Source organism: Lampris incognitus, chromosome 1, assembly GCF_029633865.1.
Source record: "Lampris incognitus isolate fLamInc1 chromosome 1, fLamInc1.hap2, whole genome shotgun sequence".
NCBI lineage: Eukaryota > Metazoa > Chordata > Actinopteri > Lampriformes > Lampridae > Lampris > Lampris incognitus.
This window is the reverse complement of record NC_079211.1, coordinates 115,615,155-115,636,446: the sequence shown is the minus strand read 5'-3', so window position 1 is coordinate 115,636,446 and position 21,292 is coordinate 115,615,155. Positions and strand designations below refer to the sequence as shown.

Here is a 21,292-nt window from a genome sequence, read left to right as displayed (position 1 = left end):
ATATTTTAGTTGGTGGATAGGATGAGTTAGGTTGATGTTGTTGGTGGGGATATTTTGCAAAACAATATGATGTGTTTCTGTTCCTGTGCTCTACCCTAGATCTCCCAGCTATCCTCCTCCTGGCTGTGTTAAAAGCAAAAAGAAGCTCAAGGCTGAGCAGGATGGGGTGTCCAAATCCCATCGCCTTCTCCGAAGGACCTGTTCTAGTACCGTGAAACAAACAGAGATGGATGGCTGCAGCTCTGCCCCCAGCAAGCCGGGCCACAAGTTCCTGGGCCACGCTTTATCCAGTGATCAACGAGTGGAACCTACTAGCATGATGTCCCTCAAAACCCATCGCCTCCTTGGACGCCCCTGTTCGACAGGTCTCAAACCTGAAGACTGCTCCTTGGCACTCAAGCGTGCCCATAAGCTCTTTCCTCGTTCTTGCTCAAGTGACCCTCACTGTGATCACCCTGGCAGGGGTGTTAGTGTTGGTGGAATAAGTGGGGGCATTAGCACAAGTCTCGGAATTGGGGCGGGTGGGCTGAAGACCCAGCAGTTGTTGAGCAGGTCATGCTCTGGTTCCATTAGAACTGAGGAGATGGATGGGCTGAAACACCACCACCGACTACTTAGCAGGTCTTACTCCAGTGGCAATAAGATGGGCAAAACAGATATGTTCAAGGATCCAGCACCTGAAGTTAGGCGGCTCTCTCTTACTTCAGGCATTATTGGTATCTTGACTCCATCTCTCACCACACCACGAGAGGTAAGTCATCATCAAAGAAGAGAATTTGACATGTAGGGGTTTGTGATTCCCCTTTGCTTGTTTATTGATGAACCAAGTAATAGAAAGCATAGTTAGTACATCCACATTCCTGGTGCCAAATGTAAATGCAATCCATATAGCTATATCCTATGGTAATAAGCATTGATACCAATACTGGTATTGGATTTCAAGCCAATACCAGGCTAAAATGTAGTATTGGTATCACAGATAGTACCAGAGACTGAAATCCCATATCAAACATGTCATAAATAACGTCATATAAAAAAGCAACATGCTTGATTTACTGCATTTTTTCCACACACGGAAGGCTGTATTTATTTAATGACGGAACAAAAACCAACTTTATTTTAATTATTTGCCCATTGACCTAAAACTAATGTTCTAAGTCTGCACTGTTCAGCAGAAGTTGTAGATGGGATCAGTACTCAGTATTGGCCGATAGTTAAGTATTCATACTCTGAATTGCTATTGGCAGTCAACAAGTCATATCGGTGCATCCCTAGTAATAAGTTGGTGTTAATTTTTTTTTTTTAACCACCTGAGTTTTGTTTTGGTAGTTTTTTTTGTGAAAATGTCTATATTGTTTATGATGTCATTTTACTCACCTGCTTCATTGAGGAGATTTTGGACATAGCAGAACTGCTAGACAGCTTTAAAACAGTGTCTTATGGGACAACTGAACACGATCATCAGACATGCTGCAACAGGTCCAGTGCCACCCAGTTATCTAAACCACCTATTTGGATGTGAAAAAAAAGTTCAAGTTTAAAGTTATTATGAAGCTGATGAGTAAGATGAGATCATAACCAACAATGGCTTGATGGAAAAAAACTACCAAAATTAGAACCAGTTTGGAAAAAAATTGACATATACTTTAATTTACATTAGGTTTGTCCTCATTCAGTAATCCAATAATGTAGCTGTGAGAGGATGCTGAGGAGTGGAGAAGAACCATACTGGTACCGATTTTCAAGAACAAGGGTGATGTGCAGAACTGTAGCAACTACAGAGGTATAGAGTTGATCAGCCACAGCATGAAGATATGGGACAGAGTAATAGAAGCTAGGTTAAGAGGAGAGGTGATAATCAGCAAGCAGCAGTATGGTTTCATGTAAGGAAAGAGTACCACAGATGTGATGTTTGCTTTGAGAATGTTGATGGAGAAGTATAGAGGAGGCCAGAAGGAGTTACATTGTATCTTTGTGTATTTAGAGAAAGCATATGACAGGGTGCCGAGAGAGGAGGTGTGGTATTGTATGAGGAAGTCGGGAGTTGCAGAGAAGTATGTAGGAGTGGTGCAGGATATGTATGAGGGCAGTGTGACAGTGGTGAGGTGTGTGGTTGGAATGAAAGATGGGTTAAAGGTGGAGGTGGGATTACATCAAGGGTCGGCTCTGAGCTCCTTCTTGTTTGTAATGATGATGGACAGGTTGACGGACAAGATCAGGCAGGCATCTCCGTGTACCATGATGTTCAGGAATCAGGGATATTTATTTGTCATTTCATTCCATGTACCTGCACACATGAAATGAAACGAAATATTTTTCCCCAGCCCACAGCAGTGCAACACAAAGGAAACCCCCCCCCACATATCCTAACTACAAGAACACATATCCAAACTAAAAAAACAAACAAACTACAAAACACTTATATCCAACATATATATAATCACTGTCCAAGAGAGCGAATGCTCTGTTTGCATTTGCAGATGTTTGCGGATGACATTGTGATCTGTAACGAGAATAGGGTGCAGGTTGAGGAGAGGCTGGGGAGGTGGAGGTATGCACTGGAGAGAAGAGGAATGAAAGTCAGTAGGAGCAAGACAGAATACCTATGCATGAACGAGGGGGAGGATAGCAGAATGATGAGGATGCAAGGAGTAGAGGTGATGAAAGCGTTTGAGTTTAAATACTTGGGGTCAACTGTCCAAAGTAACGGGGAGTGCAGGAGAGAGGTGAAGAAGAGAGTGCAGGCAGGGTGGAGAAGAGTGTCAGGACAGAAGGGTGACAGAAGGGTACCAGCAAGAGTTAAAGGGATGGTTTACAAGATGGTAGTGAGACTAGCCATTTGTATGGTTTGGAGACAGGAGGCAGAGCCGGAGGTGGCAGAGTTGAAGATGCTAAGATTTTTGTTGATTTTTGTTCTTCACACATGACCAAAACAATGAATGTAATTGCCAGTCTCAGAGTTACACTTACAGCAGAGCGGAGCCACATTAGCATCCATCTTGCTTTTGAGAGCAGGTGTTATATGCTTACGATGTGAAATTTTAAACTGAGTAGATGTGGTTTGATTACAGATAGATATTTCCATAGCATGGATCCACACTTCCTGCCAATCTGGGTTGTCAATCGAGATGCCCAAGTCTCTCCCCCATACTTACTTAATAGCTTGGGAAGTTAGAGATGATTTAGAATTTAGGGCTTCATAAAACACACTAATGCGTTTCTTGGACACTTGTGAAGACAAGGCCCTTTCTACATGTGAGGTGGCATTAATGGTTGTTAATGTGGTATCTGTGTGAAGTGTCTGATTTGCAAGTATCTAAAAAAAAAATCACCTTTCTGTAAGCCATATCGCTGCTGCAGCTGCTGAAAGGATAGTAAAGTCTGGCCATTGAATAAATCTCCTAGCTTTGTTAGCCCCTGGCTGTACCATGATTTAAAGCCCTGGTCTTGGCAACCTGGCAGAAAATCTGGGCCATCCAGAATAGGAGTAAGAGCGGATGTTAAATGAGCACGGCCCTGTATAGTATGGATGGACCTCCAGGCTCTGACTGCACTTAGAGTGATAGGGTTAGTAGAGAAGTCCGTAGCAGACTTAAAGTTATTCACAAACAGCAAATTCCATAACAGACATTTGGACTGAGAGGATTCAATGTCAAGCCAAATTGAGGCTGGGTCATATTTGAGCCAATCTGCTATCACCCGGAGATGTGCTGCCAACTGATAGAGTCTCACATTTAGTACATCTAAGCCCCCATCAGAGCCAGCCATTTGGAGTTTTGCCATCTTAAGCCAGGGCTTCCTTTTGTTCCAGATAAAGGGACTCAGCCAGCCTTTGAGCACTTTGATAACCTTATTAGATAACAAAATAGGGATCATTTGCAGTGGGTAGAGTAATATGGGCAGGATGTTCATTTTAATGAGAGCAGTCCTTCCAAGCCAGGAAAGAGGTAAGGGGGCTAAGCGATCTAAATCTGCCTTTATGGCATCTAGAAGAGGAGGGAAATTGGCCTTAAACATCGGACCATATGTGGGTGTTACAGACATTCCCAAGTAGACAAAACCATAGGGTGGCCAATGGAAAGGAAAGGGCTCTGACAGGCCTGGGACAGATGTTAGAGACCCCAGTGGCATGACCTCAGACTTTGCTAAATTAATTTTGTACCCTGAAAAAGTGCCAAACATTGAAATGGCTTGGATCAGATAGAGGTTTTTATGGTTTTGATAAAAATATCAACACATCATCTGCATAAAGAGTAATTGTATGCTCCCTCGCTCCAACGAGAATACCAGATATTAGAGCATTCTGCCTTATTGCTCGAGCCAGTGGCTCAGTAGCAACATCGAAGAGCATCAGGCCAAGAGGGTCACCCTGTCTATTCCCACGGGGAAGGGTAAAGTTGCTAGATCTTTTGTTTATTTATTTTTGTTTATTTCTAACGTTTAAAATGTTTTTTAAAATGTATAATAATAAAAACAGAAAAAAAATCAAAACAAGCAAGCAATATCATCAAAACGGTCTCATCCCATTAGTTTGAACTGCTGCCATTGGAGAATTGTAAAGAACCCTGACCCAACTGAAAATTTATCACCCAGGCCAAATTCCTCCAGTGTATAAAACAAATAAGACCACTCGACCCGGTCAAAGGCCTTCTCGGCATCAAGAGAAAGCACAAGGGCAGAGTCATTGCAGCCCTGAGATAGCTGAATGATATTAAGGAACCTTCTCATATTATCACAGGAGTTCCGACCTTTAATAAAACTGGCCTCGTCCTCCTTAATAATGTAAGGTAACACTTTTTTCCAAACGCATGACAAGTAATTTGGAAAGCAGTATTTGGCCAGAGTTAAGTAGGGCAATAGCCCTATAGGAGGTGAAACTGTCAGGACGCTTCCCTTTTTTAAGGATGAGGGTGATGAGTGATTGAGGCAGGATCCCATTTTCAAATGAATGGTTAAACATAGCCAGCAATGGGTCTAACAAAACATTATTGAACTCCTTATAAAACTCACAACCAAATCCATCTGGCCCTGGGGTGTTCCCAGATGGCATAGACTTCAAAGCAAGCAATGCTTCCTCTCTTGTAATTGGGGCATTTAGGATTGTTCTTTAATAAAATCTAAAAAGAAACACTGTATGAACATTAATACGAACTTTGATAATTTATCTTACTGATCTCCAGTCAGTAACAGCAACAAACCTGACAGACTTAAGTGCACAGGATTAGCAGCACTCACTTCATCCAAAAAGACTACAAACTTTCTATGATTGAGAGACCTATTCCCCCTTGAATGACATTGATAACCTTGGTAGCTAAATCCATGACATGGCAAAAGTTCATTGTCTTGGCACAGAAGGCCTGCTGTAAGATCAAAACGTAACAGGATTCAGCCTATGATAAACATTCTCACAAAAACCCACATTCATACCATTTATTAATAGTTAGCTAACAATAACATTACTCACCTGACGTATGATACAGTGCAATATTGGACAGTCAATGCCTCTTTGTTGGGGGAGCCCACAAATCCAGTGCGTCTTCCTTGCATTGATGGTGCGTCATTTGTAACAACAACTGAAAGCTTCTCAAAGCACCCATGCTCACTTACAACACTTTTAACAGCATTGTTGAAACATCCTTGCCCTTGGTAGTGTCATGCAATGACACCAATTTCAATAACTCCTTGTGCACTTCAATTTAACTGTCAATGGCTCTTTTGTAAATGAGAAGCTGGCAAACATCCATCACATCTGTACTGTCATCCAACGCTAAGGAGAAGTAGTTTCAGTCATGTATGACTTGTTTTAGCTTTCCCTCAACATGATTTTGAATGTCAAACATTTTTCACGTCACTGCAATGGGACAGAGACCGTTTCAAAGTTCTTAGCCATGTTATCATCTCCAGAAGCTTTAGCCACCTCTACTGCACATAGCTTCACTGTTTCAGCATCTGACAAGGGCATCTTTGCTTTAGCAAGCTCAAGGGAAACAGCATAAGACGCCTTGAGAGGCTTTGGTAAAAAAGGCTCTGCTGTCACTGTATTTTTACTTTGAGGTCAGCGATGATGGCGGCTCTGGCACCTCCGATGTACATGCCATATTTGTCTTTGTGCATGGTATTGTAGTGGCGGCTCAAGTTGAAGTCCTTCATGGCTGATTTTATTTCCAGGCACACTAAACACATAGATTTGCCTTTGAATTCCATAAAAAAGATATCTGTCTTGCCTGGAAGACACGGTTCTCTAGGTCAAGTTTTCCTTTTTTGCTGCTCATGTCTCTCCTCGTCATGTGTTGTTGGGGAGGAAGCCCTCCAAAACCAAAGCAGTTGCTTGGCTACAGGCCTCCTCAGTTTCGAGGGAGTGCCCCCTATCAAGTCAAGTCAAGTCAATTTTATTTGTATAGTCCAATATCACAAATTACAAATTTGCCTCAAGGGGCTTTGCAGCAACACAACATCCAGTCCTTAGTGGACAGCATAATTACTGTTGGGATCCGGTTCAGATGTGGTCAAATGGCCCGCATGCTTCAAATGCCTGTGAAGCCAACAATTTGTTGATATTTGGAAATTGACCCATGGTCCATACTGAGTCCTCACTCAGTATGTGGGCTGAATGCGGCCCGCGGGCCACCAGTTGCCCATGTCTGCATCAGACTGTGAAATGTTCTCCTACGCAGTTTTTTCATCAAAACTTTCTATGTTCATTAAAAGCTCATTTACTCCTTAAAACTCTTAATATATAGGATTTTTTCTTTTTTTTTTTGCTATATGTACAGTGGGTTTTTCTGATAGCTGTTATAAATGTTTCTGCTGTTACTAAGGGAGGGGGGATGTGGTTAGAGTGAATGTTTGGACTATTTTCTCTACAGTCTCGAGGAGTGTTGAGACGAGAATGAGTGATGTTAGATGCATTTTTGAACCAAGCAAGGGTTATTGATTCCTTCCTGCAGCTTGTATATAAGCTATATAAGCAAGCTTCAGATATCCCCCCCTAATTTATATTTTCATAATGTCTTAGGTGGAATAATTGAACTGTTTGATAATTCTGTGATTTTGGTTAAAATTTCCTCCGTACACCCTATGGAGGAAACTCATTTCAGCCGCGGATACAAGATGCTGAAATGAGTTTCCTCCGTAGGGTGTCTGGGCTCAGCCTTAGAGATAGGGTGAGGAGCTTGGAGTAGAGCCGCTGCTCCTTCGCATCGAAAGGAGCCATTGAGGTGGTTCGGGCATCTGATTAGGATGCCTCCTGGGTGCCTTCATTTGGTCGTTTCCCGGGCACGGCCAACTGGGAGGAGACCCTGGGGTAGACCCAGAACTCGCTGGAGGGACTATATGTTCAGTTTGGCCTGGGAACGTCTCGGGATCCCCCAGGAGCTGCTGGAGGGTGTTGTTGGGGAGAAGGATGTCTGGAGTGCCCTACTTAGCTTGCTGCCACCGCGACCCGACCCCAGAGAAGCGGCTGAAGATGAATGAATGGATGAATGGTTTTGGTCAAATCTCAAGTTTTCGTCTGTATGTGAAAGGGATGTGGGCTTATTCATGCATCTGTTTCATGCTATGGAAAGCATCCATGCCAGTGATAAGTTGTTCGAAAAACTAAAGGCAACTCCACACTTGATGAGAATTGGGCCAACACCTGTGTAGGGCTGTCCTCGCCAACTGAAGACACGGGGCCGATAATTGTGGGAAGATTATCCTCTAGTGTGAAAGGCCTCAAGACAAGATTCCGTTGCCCCACCTGCCAAAGACTCCAGAAAAGTCTTTGTGGCTGACTTTTTTAAGCATGTTTAATCTCGTCACAACTGCGTTGCATGGTTCAAATGGGTTAAAGACTGAAATCAGAGACTGGATCCTGCAACACCCAATATGATTGAAGCTTTGGAACATAAACAGAATGGGACATTATCAACAATTAATCAATTGGAACACACAAGGAAAAAAACATTTAATGATGATGGCCAAGACAATGGCTCTTGTACAGCCGCCTTTACTCTTTATGTAGAGTACTACAGCTTTGTGGTGGCTGTCTCTGAAGCCAGGTCTTCTTCAATATACGATGTCTTGACTTTATTTATTCATTTTATTTTTGAGTTTGAAATAGAGTGCCTGCTATACAAACTGTGGTAAAAGCCCATTGTGCTGTGACTTACTGATGAGAACACGGTTATGAGTCTGCTGCTGATCTTGCTGTCTTCTTCAGCTGGCTCTGTTTGTCCACTTCCTGTTTGAACTGACACATTTCTGAAAGATTTTGTGAAATTTGAGACAAGAAATGAAGAATCGGGCTAGTGAGTCTTCGAAGTGTGAGACCCTCAATCTGTCCCTTGTCAGCTAAGCCAAGTCAAGTCAATTTTATTATATATATTTTATTTTATATATATATATATATATATATATATATATATATATATATATATATATATATATATATATATATATATATATATATATATATACAGTGGGGAAAATAATTATTTGACCCCTTGCTGATTTTGTAGGTTTGCCCACTTACAAAGAATGCAACAGTATAATTTTAATCATATATACATTTTAACAGTGAGAGACGAAATCCCAAAGAAAATTCCAGAAAATCACATCCTATGAATTTATAAAAATTAATAACCACCTGATTTAGAAAAATAAGTATTTGATCCCCTACCAAACAGCAAGTATTCTGGCTCCCACAAACCAGTTAGTTTTTCTTTAAGATGCACCCCCAATCCCAACTAATTACCCACATAAAATACACCTGCATCACCTTGTTACCTGTACAAAAGATACCTGTCCACACCCAATCAATCAGATTTCAACATCTCCATCATGGGAAAGACCAAAGAGCTGTCTAAGGACACCAGGGACAAGATTGTAGACCTGCACAAGGCTGGGAAGGGCTACAAGAGAATTGGAAAGCATCTTCGAGAGAAAGTAACAACTGTCGGTGCAGTTATCAGGAAATGGAAGGAACACCACACCACCGCCAACCTCCCTCAGTCTGGGGCTCCACGCAAGATCTCGCCTCTTGGGGTGTCCCTGATCATGCGAACGGTGAGGAATCATCCCAGAACCACAAGGGGGGAACTGGTTAATGACCTGAAGGCATATGGGACCACAGTTATAAAGCAAACGGTTAGTAACACACTACGCCGTCATGGATTAAAATCCTGCAGTGCACGCAAGGTCCCACTGCTCAAGAAGGCACATGTATAGGCCCATCTTAAATTCGCCAATGAACACCTGGACGACTCAGAAGAGGCCTGGAAGAAGGTGATGTGGTCGGATGAGACCAAAATAGAACTTTTCGGGCTCAACTCAACTCGCCGTGGTTGGAGGGTGAGGAACACGGAGTACAACCCAAAGAACACCATCCCCACCGTCAAGCATGGGGGTGGCAACATCATGCTTTGGGGGTGATTTTCAGCCAAGGGAACAGGACAACTCCATCACATTGAGGGGAGGATGGACGGAGCCATGTACCATGGAATTCTGGACCAACACCTCCTTCCCTCAGTGAGAGCGCTGAAGATGGGTCGTGGATGGGTGTTCCAACACGACAACGACCCAAAGCACACCGCCAAAGCAACCAAAGAGTGGCTGAAGAAGAAGCACATCAAGCTTCTGGAATGGCCTAGCCAGTCTCCAGACCTGAATCCAATCGAAAATCTTTGGAGGGAGCTTAAAATTCGGGTTGCCATGCGACAGCCTCGAAACCTGAACGATTTGGAGCTTGTCTGCAGGGAGGAGTGGGCCAACATCCCTGCCGAAATGTGCACAAACCTTGTCAGAAACTATAAAAACCGTTTGACATCTGTGCTGGCCAATAATGGCTTTTCTACTAAATATTAACATAGTGTTTGTCCAGGGGTTCAAATATTTATTTTGGACCAAAAATATGCAAATAAATTCATAAAATTCATACAACGTCTTATTCCACTTTTTTTGGTCATATTCTATCTCTCACTGTTAAAATGAACCTACACTTAAAATTATAGACTGTTGCACTCTTTGTAAGTGGGCAAACTTACAAAATCAGGCATGGGTCAAATAATTATTTTCCCCACTGTATATATCCCCCTTTTTTTCTCTCCAATTGTATCCGACCAATTACCCCACTCTTCCAAGCCATCCTGGTCGCTGCTCCACCCCCCCTGCCAATCCGGGGAGGGCTGCAGACTACCACATGCCTCCTCTGATACATGTAGAGTCACCAGCCACTTCTTTTCACCTGACAGTGAGGAGTTTGACGTAATGCATGGGAGGATCACGCTATTCTCCCCAGTTCCCCCTCCCCCCCTGAACAGGCGCCCCGACCAACCAGAAGAGGTGCTAGTGCAGCGACCAGGACACATACCCACATCTGGCTTCCCTGCAGACACGGCCAATTGTATCTGTAGGGATGCCCGACCAAGCCGGAGGTAACACGAGGATTCGAATTGGCGATCCCCGTGTTGGAAGTCAACGAAATAGACCGCCACGCTACCCGGACGGTCACAATGTATAGCCTAATATCACAAATTACAAATTTGCCTCAGGGGGCTTTACAGCTAGACAACATCCTGCCCCTAAAAAAAAACCAAACAAACTTTTAACAGGTAGAAAAAAGAGGAAGAAACCTCAGGGAGCGCAACAGAGGAGGATCTCTCTCCCAAGGTGGACAACGTGCAATGGATGTTGTGTTTACACAATTTACACAATACAGCACTGAAAGAGGATAACAGAATTATAATGGAATTATAAGATAAATGAAGAATATGATGACGAGGATGCCAAGCAGTATCCAGACGCCACCGGAACAGCCCAGGACCTAAGCCACATGACCACCATCACCATGTAGACCAGTCAGAAGGACAGACTACACATGCACACAAGGGAGACTCACATCCCACCATAATAGATAATTAAAAAAAACATTAGTCACACATCAGATTGTGAAAAGTATACAACATTGAGACAGGACAACAAAATTATATGAATTTATAAGATGATAAATGTGTTGAGATGGATACCAAGCAGCGTCAAGGTGACAACCACCATCACCATGGAGACCTGGGAGGAGGACAGACTACACGTGCACATGGGGGAGACTCCCATCGCACCATTCACATATACAGGAGAAGTGAAAGAAGAAAAAAATCATTCAGAGAGAGAGAAAAGACATGTGAGAGAAGAGAACAGTTCCAATAGTCAATAATGTATAGGCTGTAATCCCGTCGGCAGAACAGTGGTTGGTAAATTCAGAGACAGAAACCGACCCACCATGCAGTACAGGTTGTGAAGTACTCAACTTAAAGGCAACTAATTGTAAGCAAAGGCAAAAAGATTAGTTTTAAGTTTGGATTTAAAGGACTCAACAGATTCTGATTGTCTGACGACAGCAGGCAGGTTGTTCCACAAGAATGGGGCCTGAAAAGGCCCTGCCACCAGCTGACTTCTTTTTACGTTTGGGTACACACAGGAGCCCTGTGTCTTTATGCATGCTCAATAATCCAGGTAAGAAAATCACAGAAAGTTGAATCAGTTCATCTGGACACAACGTTTATTGAGAGAAACGTTTCATCATCATCTCAGTTACCTTTTCAGTCTCAACTGGCTGCCAGTATCCCCACCCTTATAAACAATACTGTGGCATAACAACCAAAACCAACGATCAGTTTCATATGCAAATATGGGCGGAACCATTAGCTAGAGTTACAATAGCCGTGTATACTGTCAGAGACGATTTGGGAATATTTGCAATCACAATACAAAATACAGGAGGCCTGTATTTTGAGAGTGAAGAGCTCGAGATGGAATGTACAGTTTAAGCAGATCAGACAGGTAAGATGGAGGCAAGCCATTCAGGATTTTATAAGTCAGCAGAAGCACCTCGGTGTTTGACCTAACATGGATAGGAAGTCAATGAAGGGAGGCAAGAATTGGTGTAATATGGTCAAATTTCCGAGGTTTATTTAGGATTCTAGCTGCAGTATTCTGAACCATCTGAAGACGTTTAGTACTAGCATGTGGCAGATCTGAAAACAGAACATTAATCAAGTCTGGATGAAACAAATTAAGAAGAACTTTATTGTCATTGTGCCAAGCACAACAAAATTTCAGGTGTGTCAACCTGAAATGTTGCATAGATAAAAGAGATAAACATAAAATATCAGCAATCAAAAGTACAGTCTAAACAAAAAAGCAGATATAAGCAAAATATTAGCAGTATAAGGTATAAAATACAATACAGTTTATAAAATGCAACTTATGAGGAGCAAAAATATCACCAGCAAAAATGCCGTAAAGGTGCGGCGGACAGATATGAAGTGGCTTAAAGTGACGTGAGTAAATATATGCAAATGTTGTACGTGCCCAATGGTGGCAGCACATCAGCCTCATTGGACTGAGGAGATGTCCGAGTTCATTAGTGCTGTAGCTTTTGGAAAGAAGCTGTTTTTCATTCTCTTCGTGTGTGTGTGTGTGTGTGTGTGTGTGTGTGTGTGTGTGTGTGTGTGTGTGTGGATTGATCTGAAGCACCTACCTGATGGGAGGAGCTGAAACAGATGGTGTCCAGGGTGTGAAATATCTTTTATGATGTTCTTAACCCTCCTCACACAGCAAGTGCTGTATAGTTGTTCTACTGAAGGCAGCTCTGTGCCAACAATGTCCTGTGCTGCCTCCACAACATGCTGGAGGGCTTTTTTTTTTGGTTAGCTTTGGTGCAACATCTATAAAAGTTTACAAGCAGTTTATGGGGATGTTGGATGTCCTTAGCCTCCTCAGAAAATTAAGGCGTTGTTGTGCCTTACTCACCACTGCCGAGGTGTTGTCATCCCAGGAGAGGTCCTCTGTGATGGTGACTCCCACGAACCTGGAGCTGGGGACTCTCTCCACAGCCTCTTTGTTGATGTGGACAGGACTGTGTGTGATCTTCTTGGAGTTCCTACTATCCACGATAATCTCCTTGGTCTTTTTTGTGAATAAGACCAGATTGTTGTTAGCACACCACATTATCAGGTTCTGAACCTCCTCCCTGTATGCCATATCGTCGTTGTCTGATATGAGCCAGATGACTGTTGTATCATCCGAACACTTAACAATTGTGTTTGAGTTGTGGAGGGGTTGTCAGTCATGTGTGAACAGTGCATAAAGGAGGGGGCTCAGAACACAACCCTGGGGGATGCTGGTGCTTAGGATGAGGGTGGAGGATGTGTGCTTGCCCGATGTTACAATCTGGGGCCGGTTGATGAGGAAGTCCAGTATCCAATTGCTTATGGAGGGAGTTAGTCCTAGTTTATGGAGTTTGTCAACCAGCTTGTTTGGTATTGAATGCCAAGCTTTAATCAACAAAGAACATTCTGATGTAGGTGTTGAGTGTTTCCAGGTGAGAGAGGGCTGTATTTAGAGCCACACAGATGGTGTCCTCAGTCGATCTGTTTGCCTGGTAGGAAATCTGGTGTCGGTCTAGATCAGCTGGGAATATGTCTTTGATGTGGGTGAGTACTGGTTGTTCAAAGCATTTTGAAATCACAGGGTTGAAAGCAACTGGCTGATAGTCACTGGAACATGTTAGCACATGTTTTTTTGGAAAAAGGTATGTATTACAGGAAAGACCCAGGTTTTAGTTATGTTACATAAGTGAAAAAAACTGGTCTTGGTGATTTCTTAAATGTGTGTATCAAAGGAAAGGTGGGGATCAAACGTAATGCCAATATTTTTGGCTGCCACACTTTATGAAATCACAGAGTTGTCGATTGTTATTGTTACTTGATCAAATTGGTGTCTGTATCTAGCAGGGCCAACGACCAGCAACTCAGTTTAATCCAAATTTAAAAGCAGAAAATTAGGTGGTATCCCAAGTTTTCACAGCAGGCAAGCAGGCACAGCAGGTAAGCATTAGTCATTTGAGTATGATCATTAGCCCTTATAAGCACATAAACCTGAGTATCATCCCCATAGCAATGCTAAGTTATTCCACAAGTGCGTATAATTTGGCCAAGAGGTTCAATATAAAGAGAGAAAAGTAGAGGGCCAAGAACCAAGCCCTGAGGTACACCACGTTTAACGTTAGAGAAGTTTGATGTAATATTACTATAGCGACATGCTGTGTTCTTTCAGATAAATTGGTCTTAAGCCAAGAGAGAGCTAAGCCAGAGACACCAAAATTACAATTTATTCTGTCTAATAATATACCCTGATCAGTGGTGTAAAAGACTGCACTGGGGTCTGGTAGTACAAGCACAGAGTGGACTCATAGTCCATAGTGAGTATATGATCGTTCACCACATTGGTAAGAATAGTTTCTGTGAAGTGACAGGCCCTGAGAGCTGATTAAAAAGGTTCATATGGATATTTTTCTTCCATATGGGTCAAAAGTTGTTGATACGCAACTCTTTCTAGTACTTAAGAGAAGAATGGAAGATTAGAGACTGGTCGATAGTTATTAAGAGACCCTGGATCGAGGTGCAGTTTCTGAAGGTTTGACTACAGCTCTCTTAAAACTGCTGGGATCTGTGCCAGTAGTAAGTGATAAATGAACGATGTCCAGCATTGTAGGTCCCAAGGAAGGCCAGAGGTCTTTAAAATGTTTTGCTGGTAAACGGTCAAGTAGGCTTAGAAGCAGACATCAGCTTAGTCAAAGTATCAAGAGAGAGAGAGTCTCAAAAGCTGTAATAACAGGGACTATCTGACTCATTGTATAGATATGAATTTGATAAGACAGGATCTGCAGGAGTAGCTGGAGTTGAAGAACTAATTTTTTGTGTGATCCCCATAGAAAAAGTGTAGAAACTAATGGGCCGTGAATGGTGAGCAGCTAATAGACGGCTGTGTTTTGGTAAATTTAGCTACAGTGTCAAAGAGAAATCTAGGATTATGTTTATTAATATATATTTTTTAATTTATTTCTGATTTTTCCCTTTTTCTCCCAATTTAGTGGCCAATCGATCCCTATTTTAGTTCAAACACCCACACTCGTACTGCATGCGTTCGCCAACTGCGTCTCTCCGGCCGGCAGTCTCAAAGGAGACGCCTCGCCACTTTCGTGACAAGGCGAATCCAGGCCAAACCACTGCTTTTTCCGACACACACAGGGACGCATTCATGTGACGAACACAAGCCGACTCAGCCCCCCTCCCGAAGACAGCGTTGCCAATTATTGCTGCTTCATTGAGTCTGGCCATAGTTGGATCTGACGAGACCGAGGCGCGAACACCAGTCCCCAGTGGGCAACTGCATCGACACAAAGCCAATGCTTAGACCGCTACACCACCGCGGACCCCATGTTTATTACTATTGATTAAGTGAGAGAGATACGCTGTTTTTCAGCAGATAAAGCATGCTTGTATTTCAATAAACACTCATGCCAAGATAGGTAAAAAACTTCCAATTTTGATTTTCACAATTTACGTCCCAGTCTCATGCAGGCCGGCTTAAGAGCATGTATCTCATTGTTAAACTTTATTTTTATAGGTTGCAATTTAAAAGAAAAAAAGGGGGTTTTCCCCCTTTTTTCGGACATGTTTTATCTTGGTTTCATCACAAAAACCTGCCATTTTAACAGGGATGTGTAGACTTTTTATATTCACTGAATTCCATTTTATGAATAACACAAAGAGGTGCTAAAATGATGTGCACTCTATATTTAACATTTTTTCCATATTGTTTAGTATCAGGAAATATTGATTTGCTGTCATACTATATCTCTGAGATAATTGGCTAATGCCTTTCGATCTGTATTTTTTTTTAGCCAAATAATGGTGCCAAATCTGTTCCAGTCAGAGATAAAGGCTTTCTTGTTCAGGTAAATGTTTCTTAAACTTAAATATCTCCACTTTTGCTTTCCTATGTGCTGATAACTACAATGTGCACTGTAACACACTGTGTGATTCTTATGGAGGAGTGTGTCTCTTAATGAAAGGATAGGGACCAGCAACTAACTTCAGTGTCTACCCATTATCCATTTATGGAAGGCTTGGTATGCACAAACTTTCTAATAATGAAAAGTGTGCTGTTGAGCACTCACCTGTCCTGGAAATATTATGGCGGTTATGGCAAATTGTAAAGTTAGGTTATAAAATTATATTATCATCCACTGAAATGGCATAATTTCAGTGTAAATTTTAACTGAAGCCAAGGCCTTGAAAGATTATTCTCTAAAAAGTGGGACTCTGCTGTTGGTCATACCTTTTTTTTTAAAATCCTTTTATTGATTTTTGAACCAGTGTTGCATACAAAACATTGTTATCTACACAACATGTCCAATTGAAGTGGTTTCATACATATATAAACAGAACCTGTTATAGTGGGGTATACAAACAGTAGGGGGGGAAAAAGCAGCAACAAGAACAGTAATCGGTCCCTTTTCCAATTACTTCTTACCCAATCTTCATATACCCATTAGCCCCATAATTCCTACCACCGAATCCCACCCACTTGTTACAAATTCAAATTCAAATTGATTTGTTGGCATGGCCATAACAACAGAGACAGTATTGCCAAGAGAATCAGTATTACAAGAGAAAAACACCAAGTGAAAGGCAAATAGGTACACTCATTATACCTATTAACCCAATAAGATTTCCCACCCAAGTTCTTCCCATTGGCTATTAAAAAAAATGAATGAATTATTTTAAATTTAAATTAATTATTTTAAATTTATTCATCCAGCCATCATCCAAACCGCTTATCCTGCTCTCAGGGTCGTGGGGATACTGGAGTCTATCCCAGCAGTCACTGGGCAGCAGGTGGAAAGCTTGCTGCACCTGGTGTTCCCAAGGCGGTCTCCCATCCAAGTACTAACCAGACCCGACCCTGCTTAGCTTCCGAGATCGGACGAGATCGGACGTTATCAGGATTGTATGGCCGTAAGCCTAAATAATTAATCATTTTAAATTACAAAAAAACATTAAATTTTATTATTATTATTATTATTAATAATAATAATAATTTCAAATTTTAATAATTTTAAATTCATTTAAAATTTGAAATTATCTTAAATTTAAAATAATGAATTATTTTAAAACCCGTTATTCAAGCACATTATTTATTGTCCAGATAGGAATGTATTTAATTACAGCTGATAAGTGTTATTTAAAAGTTCTATACTTTTTTTTGTGCTAACTAACTAACTAATTTTAGCAGACATAATAAATCTGTAATGCAAAATCTTTCTTTGTCCTGCATCTGGACGGTTTGCATCTGGTCACCCTAGTTACAAAATGAGCTGAGAGCAACTGTGCCCATAGAGGCTGAAGCACGATTCTCTATATGTACTAAAATACACTTCAATATAATTATCCACATAAAAACATTTGAACACACAATGAACTGACATTGTGAATAAGAGGGCAAATGTTGGCAGACGAAGAGGTGAAATGCCATTTTTTGAACAATCCCTCTATTAATTTTTTTTGGGGGGGGTTCCCCCTTTTTCTCCCCGATTGTATTTGGCCAATAACCCCACTCTTCTGAGCTGTCCCGGTCTTTTCTCCACTCCCTCTGTCGATCTGGGGAGGGCTGCAGACTACCACATGCCTCCGCTGATACATGTGGAGTTGCCAGCCGCTTCTTTTCACCTGATAGTGAGGACTTTCACCAGGGAGACGTAGCACATGGGAGGATCACGGTATATCCCCCCAGTTCCCCCTCCCCCCTGAACAGGCACTCTGACCAACCAGAGGAGGCACTAGTGCAGCGACCAGGACACATACCCACATCCGTCTTCCCACCCGCAGACACGGCCAATTGTGTCTTTAGGGACGCCCGACCAAGCCGGAGGTAACACGGGGATTCGATCCGACATTCCCCGTGTTGGTTGGCAACGGAATAGACCACAATGCTACCTGGACGCCCGATCTCTCTATTAGTTTTGCACCATAATCTGAGTTTGGTTCTGATCATGAACATCTCTAGCTCAGTTTGAGCTTTAGGTACAGCGAACAAATGAGTCTTGGGACCTCAGACCACACAATACATATGTATGCATTGTTGTGTAATCCACTGGTTTACTCTCAGTACCAGCTGGTTGTCCTGAGGTTGGTTGATGGCTCACGGTCAAGAGATAAACCATCAAGGACATCCAGGTAGCGTAGCAGTCTATTCTGTTGCCTATCAAAATGGGGATTGGCGGATTGAATCCCAGTGTTACCTCCAGCTTGATCGGACGTCCCCTACAGACACAATTGACTGTGTCTGCGGGTGAGAAGCCGGATGTGGGTATGTGTCCTGGTCGTTGCACTAGTGCCTCCTCTGGTCGGTCGGGGCGCCTGTTCAGGGGGGAGGGGGAACTGGGGAGAATAGTGTGATCCTCCCATGTGCTACGTCCCCCCCGGGTGAAACTCCTCACTGTCAGGTGAAAAGAAGCGGCTGGCAATGCCAACTGTATCGGAGGAGGCACGTGATCGTCTGCAACCCGCCCTGGATCAGCAGAGGGGGTGGAGCAGCAACTGGGACGGCTCGCAAGAGTTGGGTAATTACCCGGGTACAATTGGGGAGAAAAAGGGGGAACCCCCCCCCCAAACTAAAAGAGATAAACCATCATAGCTCACAACATGCAGCAAAGGGAAGTGAACAGATGAGGGGACAGCAGTTTGAGTCTTACCCTCTATTTAAGTCCCAAGCAAACAAAACAGAAGAGCTCTTGCCTTTATTCAGGAGTGAGAGAATACATGGCTGAAAGACTCCTGGCTTGCTCTGTGTTAACTTCATTGACATGATGGTGCAGGCCAGCTGTCCCTGTCCTGAAGCCTCTGTCCACACATTTACCCACATAGTACCCGTCTCAATCCCCAAATCCATTTCTTCTCAAAGACAACACTGCCAGTTCTCCATCTGTTTGTCTCTCCAGTGTTACCCTGAAAAACCCTTAGTTTAGGAGGTTCCACACAATCAAAGTAGCCGTTCTCAGCATTTACCCCACAGTACGGAAACAATTTGCCAGCCAAATAACAGAGGTTGTACAGCACTTACTCAATTTTCCCTGTATCCTGAAGACTCTTCTTTGAAAATCCTCAGTATTTTGCATGTGACCTGTACATATTGTTCTCTGTGAGCAGTCATGTATTCCTGAGCACATGTCTGTACATTTGTTCCTTCTCTCTTCAAATCTGTGAATACTTAATAACGCATCTCGGCACATCTACATTTTCAGTCAGGGAATGCCAAGTTGCATGTCTAGCATGTAGGTTCTTGCACTAGACTGTTAAACTGCTAACATCTAGTAACATCTGCAAACTCTGGGTAGTTGACATCTCCAGAATTCTTGATATCCAGTAACAGTCCTGCTTTAGTGTGGTGAAGCCACTGTATCCCTGATCTGTTGTTCAGATATTTCCTTTAAACTGCTGACTGTGTGTCACTACAGATAATGGAGTATGCGGAGCAGAGGATCCCTGTGCTAAACGAGTTCTGTGTAGTTTGTGATGAGCCTCACGTGTTCCACAATGGGCCTATGCTCAGGGTAAGTAACCGCTCAATAACATTCAATTCACTTCAGTTCAATTTATTGTCATTAAAACAATGTACGGGCACATGTTAAAAATGAAATAAAGGCTGTGGCTTCACCAAACAGTGCAATACAGACACACACAAACACAGTGTAAGATACACACAGATGAAGACCAAAAGCTAAAAATAAGTTAAAAAAGAGCACGCGTACAAAAGTATTTAAAAATATTCACAGACACTTAGTGGGTAGCCAGGTTCAGGTGGGCATCCACTTGGTGAAAGAAGCTGTTTTTGAGCCTGGTAGTGCGGGCTCTGAGGCTCCTGTAGCGCCTCCCAGAGTGCAGGGGGGAGAACAGTCCATGGTTGGAGTGGGTGGGATCTCTGCTGATGCTCAGACACCTTCGAAGGCAGTGTTTGTGGTAAATGTCTTTTCTAGCTGGGAGCTGGGTACCGGTGATATGTTGGACTGCCTTGATGACCCGCTGCAGAGCTTTCTTGTCTACTGAGGTGCAGTTGCCGTACCACACGGAGATGCAGCTGGTCAGGATGCTTTCTATGGTGCAGTGGTAGAAGTTGATGAGAATTTAGGGGGGGATAGATGGGCGCTCCTCAGCCTCCTCAGGAAATGCAGGTGTTGTTGGGCCTTTTTCACAAGGACCTGGTTGTTCGATGTCCAGGAAAGGTCCTTGCTGATGTGGACTCCAAGGAATTTAAAGCTGGAGACATGCTCCCCTTCCACCCATTGATTTGTATGGGAGAGTGGCTGCAGCTTCTAGACCTCCTGAAGTCCATAATCAGCTCCTTCGTCTTCTGCACATTGAGAAATGGTAAATAGATTATATAGCGCTCTTGTAGCTTCAACAGCCACTCAAAGCCCTTTACAATCAATGAATGCCTTACATTCACCCCTGCACGCACACACACACACACACACACACACACACACACACACAAACAAGGTAACAACCAGCTTACCGGGAGCAGCTTGGTGTTAGGTGTCTTGCTCAAGGACACCTCAGCATTTTTGCAAGGAGTCGAGGATTGAACTGGCAACCCTCCAGTTACAAGACAACCTGCTCTGCCTCTGAGCCACTGTTTCTCCAAATTGAATTTGCCCCAGCTGGAAGAAAATTTGTAAAAAGTAAAAAAAAAAAAAAAAAAAAAAAAAAAAGGTTAAAGGTGCAACAAGCTGCTTTAAAGTTAGAATGCGAATGAAATGGTTGTTGATTTTATTTTATTTTATTAAATAAAATAAAATTGGGTGTGTTTCCTACTGCATTTAAGCAAGCTCAGGTCATCCCACTGCTCAAAAAACCTGCACTCAACCCAGCACAGGTTGAAAACTACAGACCGGTTTCACTCCTACCCTTTCTATCAATGATACTTGACTGCATGGTATTTAACCACATTGCTGAAGTCCTTTCTGAGAACAATCTGTATGATCCAAATCAGTCTGGCTTTAAGCGGGGTCACTCTACAGAGACTGTACTCCTGTCAGTAATAGAATCACTGCGTTTGGCTCGAGCTGCTGGTCAGTCCTTAGCTTTATTGCTGTTAGATCTGTCAGCTGCTTTTGACATGGTTAATCACCAAATCCTCCTCTCCACACTCCCTGAGCTTGGTATCTCAGGAGCTGCCCTCCTCTGGTTCATATCCTACCTCTCAGGGAGATCTTTTAGAGTATCTTGTAGGAGAGAAGTGTCCAAACTGCACGGCTTATCCACAGAGGTGCCTCAAGGGTCAGTGCTCGGTCCCCTTCTCTTCTCAATATACACCACCTCACTTGGTGCATCATCCACTCCTATGGTTTCTTGTACCATTGCTATACTGACGATACCCAGCTCTTCCTATCATTCACGCTAGATGACCTAAG

At 42.8% G+C, this 21,292-nt stretch overlaps 1 protein-coding gene and 1 pseudogene across 1 annotated transcript in view; one reads left to right on the top strand and one right to left on the bottom strand.

Moving 5' to 3' along the window:
* Positions 1 to 21,292, top strand: part of parp8 (poly (ADP-ribose) polymerase family, member 8) — a 171,958-nt gene that overhangs the window by 99,283 nt on the left and 51,383 nt on the right. Inside the window, exons 12-14 of the mRNA XM_056273523.1 lie at positions 100 to 751; positions 15,722 to 15,775; positions 19,337 to 19,432. Coding sequence (XP_056129498.1) covers positions 100 to 751; positions 15,722 to 15,775; positions 19,337 to 19,432 — 802 coding nt within the window. The remainder of the gene's footprint in view (positions 1 to 99; positions 752 to 15,721; positions 15,776 to 19,336; positions 19,433 to 21,292) is intronic.
* LOC130127694 (5S ribosomal RNA) lies at positions 16,725 to 16,844 on the bottom strand (annotated as a pseudogene).